The sequence below is a fragment of the Dicentrarchus labrax genome, unplaced genomic scaffold (genome assembly GCF_905237075.1).
Source record: "Dicentrarchus labrax unplaced genomic scaffold, dlabrax2021, whole genome shotgun sequence".
In the NCBI taxonomy this organism is placed as follows: domain Eukaryota; kingdom Metazoa; phylum Chordata; class Actinopteri; family Moronidae; genus Dicentrarchus; species Dicentrarchus labrax.
The window spans coordinates 10,323,620-10,334,384 of NW_026136707.1; the positions used below are offsets into that span (position 1 = coordinate 10,323,620).

Sequence of the window (10,765 nt, forward strand, 5' to 3'; positions counted from 1 at the left end):
CACCCTTTTCCCTCTCTCTCTCTCTCTCACTAACTCTCCCATCACCACTTTCCCCCTCTATTAAGTTTCAAGCGTCTCTTACTCCTCAACTGAACAACACACACCAAACAGGTCAGACTTATTCTTCTTTTGACTCGAGTTCATTAGCTGGTTGCTGTTTTCCTATGCACACACGTCACACAGGTGGCTGTGGTTGTTGTTGGTGAAATGGTAGATTGGGTTTCTCATTTTCACAACATAAAATGCACCCGTGTTTCAGAGCTTATCATCTGCTCAGCTGTTATAGAACTTAAGTGTGTGCATCATAGCTTCTGCTGCATTATCAACCTCAAAAACATGCATGTGTACACTGCTTAGGTTAATCTTGTGGTACAAAGGGGGCATTTGTCTGTGTTATCCCTCCAGTAGAGTAGCCTGGCATGCTCTGACCCCTCCGATGATCCTGTGGTTAATATCGATGTAATGTGATCTAGGTTTGTAATTCTATGACTACTAACATGGCTGTCAGCAGCTGCAGTCTTGATATTCTTTATTACAGTTAATGTTGGAGGAGTATTCTAATTCATGGGTGCTGTTCCAAAACTTTGGTTAATAAGAGTCATGCATAAATTTGCTTTGTGTTAGCAGTTTATTTTAGAAGATTATATCCTTTTATGGTGCTTACTGTAAGCTATCATTGGGTGATAAATGTATTATTTGTCAACTTTCCGCAGAATTATATCACAATGTTATAATTTAATTTATTATTTATTTTATTTTTCTTAGAAATTCTCTTGTCCAAATTATTGTCTTTGAGTAAATTGTAATTAAAATCTAACTCAGTTAACTATCAAAATAATGACACAAAAAGGACATTATTACTTATTTAAGTTTTTGTTTCACACGTATGAAGAGTTTGGTGACATGTGTAATGTCAATGAAACACAGTTTACATCTTTGAACATTAGTTTGTTAATTTTATATGTGAGTTTGCACACATTTGCTATATCATTACGTATAATCTATACCAGACATTATCTGTACAAATAATAGTGATAATGACTAACAATTATTGTCATTATGGATTAATCTGCAGATTATCTTCTCAATTATTTGACCACTGCTTTAATAAAATGTTTTGTTCACAAGTAAAAGGTGTCTTGTTTTGTCCACAGATTTCAGTTTACAATATAGAGCAGAGAGAATCAAAAGAAATCCTCACATTGGAGAAGCAGTGGATTGTTGGAGTTTTGACATTGACACTGACATTTTGACAAATTGACAAATTTTCTGTCTCATTAACCAACTAATTGTTTAAACTATGAAAATGATTTCAACCATATTCCCTGCTGACAGTGACCACTGATACTGATACCACTGACAGTGATATTTCTATACTGCAAAGCTCTAAATTGTAATTTACATATTTTATACTGCTCTCTATATTTATATACTGCAGTATATTGTACACAAAGGACTTGCACTTAGTGGGGATTGTGTGGTGTGTTGCCTATATAAAACCTCTGATGCTGTCAGCGCAAAGCTCTGAATTAAGTGATCCACCAACTGCTGGTGCTGCCTGGCTGGGCCTCTTGCCTCCACTATGTGACCTGTTGGACTGCACAACAGACTTAATTACGGCAGCCCCCTCTCTGTCAGAGGGTTCAGGCATGAATTATCACCTCCCATGCACCCTGTGCAGAGCTGTGACACCGTTGTACCCCGTCACTCACGTTGTTTAGACTGCTCCAAAGGCCCCTCGCTCACAGTTTGGAATAACAGAAGCAACTCTGTAAGCCTGGAACCACCTACAGTGTACATATCACATACTCAAAAACACACACACTCACACGCACAATCAAAAGGACAGTCATGGCTGCAGATTCCAAGTGTTTGCTGGAACACATAATGCAGGATGAGAGGTATTTGTGGCAACCCATTATCCCCTCAGATCAAAAGGGATCTGTGTCTGAGCCAGAGATAGTGTACCTGCTTGGGGAAGAGCTCTGTTGTCAACTCCGCTGGGAAAATAGAAGATGGGTGGTCCAGTCTGGCGCTGTGGTGTTATCTCTCACCTTGACCCCACACCAACTGACTTCACCAGCTCATCCAGCCCCAATATTTTCTTCATCTGAAGCAAAATCTGCCTTTCAGGGAAACACCATATGGCTTATCTATTGTTGGCTGAGAGCATGTCATATGGCTTTTAGGGAGGGATAACTGTAGATGCTGATAAAGCTGTTGGAAATTAAATATTACACTGACGATGAAAGGATTTTGCTCATGTGAAGCATATGCTGGCTGCTCTTTCATCTTTCCGTTTCATCTCTCTGTTTCACAGGACTGGACGGAAAACAGACACGGGCTCTCCTGGTCCTTGCCTTCGACTCCTCCCATCTTATCATTTCCTTACTTCATCCATCCCTACTTCATTGTAGCTCTGTTCACATCGCTTTATGTCTAATTTCATTGCTCAGCCCATTTATTTTTACTTCAATCTTTGTTCACTGACTGCTTTTGCTCAATTTACCCATCCATTCCAGGGTAGTTGATAGCTGCCACCTCTTTTTTAATACACTGGTTTTAAAATGAAAACTATCTTCACCCATAATCTCTCCCCATTTTCTTCTCACTAAATCTCCCTTCCATATTTTCATCTATTATTTGCTCCTCTAACCTTTAACCTAAGTGCCCTGTTCTTCCCCCTGGTCCTCCTCAGGCCTGTCCAGTTGAGACCAGTATGTGGTCCAACTTCTTTGTACAGCAGGATGAGGAGGGTCGCATCGGGGTGGCAGGGGCTGGACAAGGTGGGGTTCTGGGTGGAATGAAAGGTGGACGGGGACAGAGGAGGACCCCCAAGATGAGTGACAGCCAGGAGGGGAAGATCAAGCTGGCCTTCTTTGTGTCTATCATTGGCGTGACCCTGACGGTGTTGGGCATGGGGACAGAGTTTTGGGTGGAGCTGGCCCAATCAAAGAATTTCAGTGGCAACCAGACCTGCCAGATGGCCCATTATGGCCTGTGGAAGGGCTGTATCCGCACCCTATGGGTGGCTGACATAGACCCAGAGAGGACAAGCTGTGGCCCCGCTGAACTACCTGGAGGTGAGACCTCTGGCTGCCGTGTGTGAGTTTGTGTTCATGTGTCTGTCTGTTCTCTGTGCTGTCTAGGAGGTGAGCAGGTGAGGTTCCTGGAGGGCATGTGTCTGTTTTGTTTCTCTGACTGTCTGCTCACGTCTGCCTCTCAGTAAACTGAATTGCCCGGCCATGCAAGCCTACCTAGTGGCTGCCTCTGTGCTATAGTATGTGCCTCTGTATGAAAGTGAATTAATGGAAAGGGGTCAAAAGATGTTTCTGAGAGGTTGCAAGTGGTTGACATCATTGAGAAAACAACTTGTAGACTTTATCGCAGTGATTTTTCCTCACCATCACCATTGATGTGAAAACAGAGGGAGCAGGGATAACTAATATGATGCATGCCCTCTGGGGATATGCTTACATCTGTAGGCCTTTCATGTGAGCTCATAAGGGACTGAGGAAAGCAGCACAAATTAATTTTCATTCCACATACAATCTTCAGGTTTCTAAGCAACATATTTATGATTTTTAATATACATTTAATGTAAATTTTCCCTGTGTGTTTATAGGGCCTATGCATATCCACTGTAACCTTGCAAAGGAATAGAAAAAGGATAGTTGTGTATGTGAAGCTGCCTCCATGTATATGTATCTAGGTCATCCTACGGATAATGTGCAAATTGAATCAATAAAGAAATACGATGCTTGGAAACAGAGCGTGAGCAGGACCACAGTAAAGCTGTCTTCAGTTATTATACTATTCTAACAACACAAAGCAGCATGCAGGTCCATGTGGCATTATGCAATATAATCTTTGTGATTCACAAAATTGTCAGTGTAATGAAGCATTAATTTCAAGTTTTTCCCCTTGACTGGGTAACTAATCATCTCCTGTCTTACACACAGTACAGACAGGTGACAGCTCCTCTCTAAAAGCACTTTATTCAACTTGACCATGGTTAGGTCCTCCAGAGTGCCTTGATTATCTGCACAATGACCTATTTCTGTCTGAAAAGCAAGTGTAGAGATGGAGAGAGGCAGGTATTGGAAGATAGAGATAGGCAAGGCAGGCTTGAGAAAGAGCTGCTCCTGGAATCACTGCTGATCTCAGGGAATCTGCTGGGACACAGCAGAGCTCTGAAGAAGCCCAAAAAAAATTTCCTCACCCAACAGAGATACACGTGAATCACATATAAACATAAATACTATTCACATACATCATCTTGAATGACGTGTCAACGTTGTTTTTCTATCCAGTCGTCAAGGACTAATTCATCTTACCTGTCAAAATGTCCTGCATCCCTGGCTGCCTCTAGCTAGCAGATATATATCTGTGCTTCCAAGATGGTCTGTTGGTGTGTGAGAGCAGCCAGTATTCTTCTGACAATCTTTCTCACACGTCCTAACACTGTTGGCCCACGCCGCCTGTCGCAGATGGCCGTGGGCTTGTCATGTTTGGATGAAAACAACTGTTTTTGCCATCTCTGCTTCTCTCTTTCACATCCCTGTTTACATGCCTCTGGCTCCCGTCCCGAGCAAAGTGCAGCCCGCTGATGCCGTGCCTGTCATCTCAAGACCAGCCATCCGTCTTCGCTGCCTGCTGGAGAGGAACATGACAACTCAATAATTATAGCCTCAGCAGGGGTAGCGAGAGCAAAACCAGTTGACTGTGATAGCATAATGTGTTAAAAAATCACTAGGCTGATAAATGGTGTGTCTGCTTCAATAAAAAATGTTTGCAAATGTGCTCAGGCACAAACATATTTGTGTGTGAAAGAAATGTGTGAGTGTGTGTGCAAGCATGTGGTCATCTTGGACCACAGATTATTCAGTGGGTGAAAGTCATCACTATGCGCTTGTGAAGCCAAGTGGAATCTGACTACTTCACAGTTTTTGTCTAAATATAGAGAGGGGGAAACGAGGATGAGGGACAGACAGGGACTGAGGGAGAGTGTATGTCTAATGCAGTATTAACCAACCCCTCTGTGTTTCCACCCCCCCATGACATCTTCTGCTCCCCTCACCTCCTTCTCCATCTGTGGCTCCCCTCTCTCTTCCCCTTCACTCACCACCCCTCCATCTGCCCCCAACTCAATCCTCCTTCCCCCCCTCCGCTTCCTCATCCTCTGAGCCTCTATGCATATTTCCTGCATCCATCCTTCATCATTCGTTCACCACAGATATCCTCTTCCTCACTCCTTCTTCTTCTGCAGCCACGCCTCCCTGTTTCTATCCTCCATCTGCCCCTTTCTCCCTGTCTACCTCCCTTCTTTCTCCCCTCTGCCATCCACCCTCAGTGTTTTGCTGTCTCTCACCCTCTCTGGCGGCACCATATGTGTAGTGCTGGGCAGTGTGTGTGTGTGTCTCTGGGTATTCCAGCTAATGCTCGACACTTGGATATAAATAGGAATAATGCCTGGAAGGACAGGGTGCATGGATGCATAGGAGGCACATAACAGAAGACCAGCAGCCATCCATAGGAGTGTGCGTGTGCGTTTGTGTGTGTACATGCGTCTGATCTTTTCGTATGATCTTTTCCCTTCACCCACAGAATCCAACTGCACCTACTTCAAATTCTTCACCTCTGGGGAGAATGCAGTCATATTCAAGAAGACAACTAACAAGAGTGAGACATTATGCTTCCCCCTGCTATTTTTGTTATACATACAGATACACACTAACAGTTACAGTGCAGCTTCTATCAATAAAGATGTTCTCTGTGGTGCTCAGAGGACCATGCTGGTGGATTTTGCATGTTTCAGCCCATTAACTTCTGCTGCCACCCATTTTCCAAAGGAAATCATAAGCTATCAGACTGATTAATGTGTTTACCTTACTGTCCAGGCAGCCGCTGGTTTTAGTGCAGTTTGAAGTTCAGCTGGCTGAGACTTAAAACTTAAATTACAGTGAGCATAAAGTTAACTTTATCTTTTGGTCAAAAGTTCTTAAAATTCCCCTGATGCATTCAAGGACATTTAATGAATAAAGCTATGAGAACAAATGTTGGTTGGTTGTTCCACCACTTTTGAATATCTCAACAACTAGTGCATGGATTGCCTTGAATTTCTGTACAGATATTCAAGCTTCCTAATGACTTTGGGGATCCCCAGTTTTTTTCCTCTAGAGCCACCATGAGGTTGACATCTGTGATAAATATGTCTTAAAGCTGGTTCGAGCGTTGAGTCTCATTCCCAGGTCGTCACATACAGGCGCTTTGGGTTAGGGTAAATGGGGAAACAAAAATCGATATTTGACGACCTTGGAATGAGACTCAACAATCAACTGTCTTTATCCAGAATGACTAACCACACCTTTAACCTTTAACTATTGGATGGACTGGCATACAATTTGGTACAGACATCAATGTTCCCCTCAGGATTCATTCTGGCTAAATAGATAGATTATTATTTCTTATATCATTTTATCATCAGGTAAAAATGTCTTAATAATTTTTAATTAAATTAATGAGATGATGTTATCAAGATGGTGTTCATGGTAAACATTATACCCACTAAACATCAACATTTTAGCTTTGTCTTTATGAACATAGCATGTGTGTGTGCCTACAGCATGACTTCACACTCTTCAGACTTGCTTGTCTAAAAATGGTTGCTGTTTGGCAGCCATCTAGTAGATGATCTAAAGTCCACAGGCACCAACAAGAAAGACTTTGTGGTGCCAAGTGCATTAACAAAATAGAAAAACTTTGATGAACCTTTGTTCACTATGATGATGAAGTCTCTGCAGGTTAATTTTTAAATCTTATTGGCACACACTTACACAAGTGGCTGCCATGGATGATCGGAAAAATACATCGATCAATCTAAAAACTGTAAGCTTTTATTGTTATTTATATCACCTCCCTTTTGGCTTATTTTCCCTCCAAGCAGCAAAACCCATTCCTAGAGCTTATATCTTTTGTGTTTGAATTAATAAAATAATAATAATGATATCTGTGTGATTTAGCGTCAAAATACAAAATTGGCACTGGCTATTGTGAAATGTTGACTGGCTTTCTGGGTTGCACCTGTGCCGCCTGACAATGCCAATAAAATCTGTTTTAAACAGAGCCAGTATGTGAAGTGGCACAATTCACACCGTGTTTGTGTTTTCACATTTCAGTAATCAAGTGTAATAAACTAAAAGCCAAGTTGATTCAAACTTTAAGATGATGCAATGTCGGATTCTATTAGTAGTAGTAGTTTCCACACAGTATTTCACCATACATCTGACATCTTTCCTGTAGATTATGGATTTCAACTTTAACTACACTTATTTTCACAAATTCTCTCAAGCACTTTTATACTCAAATCCTTTTTCTCTTTTGATTTCTTTCTGCTCTCCTTCACAGATCTGAATCTAGCATCAGCTGTCTTGGCCCTTTTGAGTCTGACCATGATGGTAATGGGCTCCATCTGCATCGGCATGTCCCTCAGCAAAGGAGTGGCCTTCTTTCTCAAGCCAGCCTCCTTCTGCTTTATCCTATCAGGTGGGACCTTGTGATGTTATGTTGCCTGTTTACTTTCATATATGCAATATGCCATTTATGCCGTTTTTTTTGTTTGTTTTTTTTTTTGGGGGGGGGCATTCTTATTAAAGGTACAGTGTGTAACATTAAGGAGGATCTAGAAATGGAATATAATATTCATACTGTAGGTATGTTTTCATTAGTGTATAATCAACTGAAAATAAGAGTCTTCGTGTTTTTGTTACCTTAGAATACGTTGTTTTTATCTACAAAAGGAGCAACGGGTCCACCATGTTAAACTGCCATGTTTTTACAGTAGTCCAGAACGGACAAACACTGGCTCTAGATACAGAGCCACCGTAGTTTCTCCTACACACTAGGAAGGCTGAGCTGTATTCAAATGGATGCAACAAGCACAAAATCTTACACACTTTTTCTTTAAGTTATCTTCTAATGTGCTTTTATTTTAACCTCTGTGCAGGTGTACTGGTCCTTCTCTCTGTCCTGATATTCCACCAGTCGGTGCTGGCTTTGCTGTCCAGTGACCACTCCATACCTTTACACCATGAGCTGTCCTGGTCTGTGGCCTGTGTGGGCTCAGCGGGAGCCATTCTTATTTTTGGAGGTTTCCTCTTCCTCATCCTCTCCCTTCCTTTCAGCCCCTGGCAGAAATGCTTGCCGCACAAGAATAGCGCCACCTAGCACATGAATGCTAAAATATGCAGTATTCTTGATGTCTTGTGTGAGAGCAAGTGGAAAAGTCCTTTTCCCAAGGGCTCTGACTTTGCCTGCTCTTGGCATTTAAACTGTCAGAGAAGTAATACTAGGTCTTAATTAAATGTATGAAGACAAGTCAGCAACACTTTAGTAAGGCCTCCAGAATTTGGTTTTGCAAAAATTGTTTGTTTTAGTGTTTTTTAATAGAAAATAGATGGAATGAGCAACAGGGCTACTGCTGACTGTTTCATTTTTTTTAGTTCAATGTTGTGTTTACTTAAACAAATGTCACAAATAGCCTTGTTAGCCTGCTTATAGCTGCACAGTCACACATAAATCTAAAATCTCTGCTAGAATAATAAAAAACACAAAGGTTTTTAAATACTCTTTTGTATTTTAAAACTTTTTGTCTGTTTAATATGGAAGCCCTTCAACTTCCATAGTTTCTGCAGCAGCATCAGAATGTACTGGAGCCAAGCAACAAATACTGTTTTTGACCATGCCAACCATCAATATGAAGGAGGTTCTGATTTTACATTACTTGTCATATCTGCTACATGTTGCGTAAGGAATAAAGTCGATGAGTATCCTTAATATTCTTGCATATGAAGCTTTAAACACTTAAAACTTGATAAACAAGAGGCTTTAGTTGTCATTATTTATTACTTATGTGTATTTTACAACTATTGGGTGAATGCTGCTTCAGTATACCAGATGAATGTATGTTGAATGAAATCAACTGTGAGAAGTGATAAAAATACCATTTTGTATATCAGAGAATTGTATGGACTCACTTTATAAGCTCAACTTTGTACATAAACTGAATGAATGAGTTTATATTTTATGAATACTCTCTGTAGTGTTGTCGCCAGTCACTTTATTTGCAAGATGTATGCAGTAAATATATTTTTGTCATAGGATCTCAACTTATCTCTCTACCAGGAAATGCTATTTTACAAAATATATGCTGTGCTCATTTCTACTCATATATATGTACAGTATGTTGCACCAGTTTTGCTTACCATTAAAGGGACTTGACATGAGATAATTGCCTCCCTTTTGTTTGCTGACTCGCCACCCTGTCTGCTCTCAAACTTGACATTCGCCCATTTTCACATTGTGACTCCTAACCTCTCTGCCAAACATCCCCCTCCCCCAAACCTGCTTCTCTATAATTAGGCCAGAGCTCATCGTAATGCATTTCACTGCAGAGGTTGGGAAACTTTATCCTTGAATTTCAACTATGTACCCCCGAGCCTATACTCATACCTCTGTGCCCTGTCCTCCCCTTCTCCACCCCTGACCTCAGTGCGTCACTTTCCCTGCTGTCTCCAGGGGAGCCTGCGGTCACTGCTCCTCCACCCCACCTCCAACCACCCTCGGCCCAGCACACACAACGGACCCATCAGATCAGAGATGTCCCAATAACTACTCTAACACCCAGCCCACTGGGGGAGTGAGTGGCATCCGGACAGTCACTCACATGCTCACCTGCAAGCGCACACACTCTCTCACACATGCATTTAACTCCGGGTGGGCAGAAACTGAATCCACATGACACACAATCCTGGTTGTATATATAGCTGTTAATAGTCCTACTGAGACAGTGTGACAAGTGGTGCTCAACCACTAGCTGCATGTTTGTAAATGGAAATGGGCTTCCAGGAATTCTTGATAGAGGACCTGTAGATTGAAGGTGGGAGAGGAAATTCTCAACTCTTATTATTGAGATAAAATATGAATGCCCATATATCTGAAGCTTTATTTCCCTAATCTGTGATAAGGAATTGTGCCTGTGTAGTAGGGTGACATGTTTGCTTTGGCAGCCTCTCTTCCTTCCTCCTTGAATCTCTCATCACTGTGACTGTAACTAGGCTGCAGTAGGTATGATAATAGCAGGGGAAAGCACTCCAGATAACTAATCCTCAGGGTCTAGGGGCACTGCTAGAAATCTCAGGCCCCTTGTCAAGAATGTGGCACTTTACTGGAGCTCCACAAGGCTGTGTCAGCACTTGTGTTTTTAAATACTTGACGATCTATCTATCTATCTATCTATCTATCTATCTATCTATCTATCTATCTATCTATCTATCTATCTATCTATCTATCTATCTATCTATCTATCTATCTATCTATCTATCTATCTATCTATCTATCTATCTATCTATCTATCTATCTATCTATCTATCTATCTATCTATCTTCCCTCTGAAGTATCATCTCTTATCTCCTGCCCAGCCGGCCTGAGGGGGCCAGAGCAGACCGTGACAGTATTTTGTAATTGTTCATGCAAAAACATGCATGAGGTACCAGATGGGCCCATCATTGAAAAAAAGATGAGCTCAGGTAGGGCACTGGTCACAGAAAAGTATACTGAATTAACTTTCAGTTGCTTTTCTCATTATCCTATTTGGCAAATACCGCCCATCTGGCACTACCCATATATTTGGGCTGACAGGAAAGGTCGGAGTCTTTTTAGGATCACAGCACGCCAAGACGTTGAGCTTGAGTAACTACTAAGAGAA

The 10,765-nt window shown here is 41.5% G+C and overlaps 1 protein-coding gene across 1 annotated transcript; it reads left to right on the top strand.

Moving 5' to 3' along the window:
* Positions 1-2: 2 nt before the first annotated feature.
* Positions 3-9,289, top strand: cacng6b (calcium channel, voltage-dependent, gamma subunit 6b). The gene is made up of 5 exons (XM_051406165.1): positions 3-111; positions 2,321-3,083; positions 5,608-5,682; positions 7,408-7,545; positions 8,006-9,289. The coding sequence occupies exons 2-5, from the start codon at positions 2,720-2,722 to the stop codon at positions 8,224-8,226; spliced, it is 798 nt and encodes a 265-aa protein (XP_051262125.1). The 5' UTR covers positions 3-111; positions 2,321-2,719; the 3' UTR covers positions 8,227-9,289.
* The last annotated feature ends 1,476 nt before the right edge of the window (positions 9,290-10,765 follow it).

What these genes read in the sequence shown, in the direction of transcription:
- cacng6b (XM_051406165.1), top strand. Translation starts at nt 2,720, where the DNA reads ATGTGGTCCAACTTCTTTGTACAGCAGGATGAGGAGGGTCGCATCGGG. An exon ending in CCCCGCTGAACTACCTGGAG is followed by an intron (nt 3,084 to 5,607) that starts GTGAGACCTCTG and finishes CTTCACCCACAG; the next exon opens with AATCCAACTGCACCTACTTC. An exon ending in CAAGAAGACAACTAACAAGA is followed by an intron (nt 5,683 to 7,407) that starts GTGAGACATTAT and finishes TCTCCTTCACAG; the next exon opens with ATCTGAATCTAGCATCAGCT.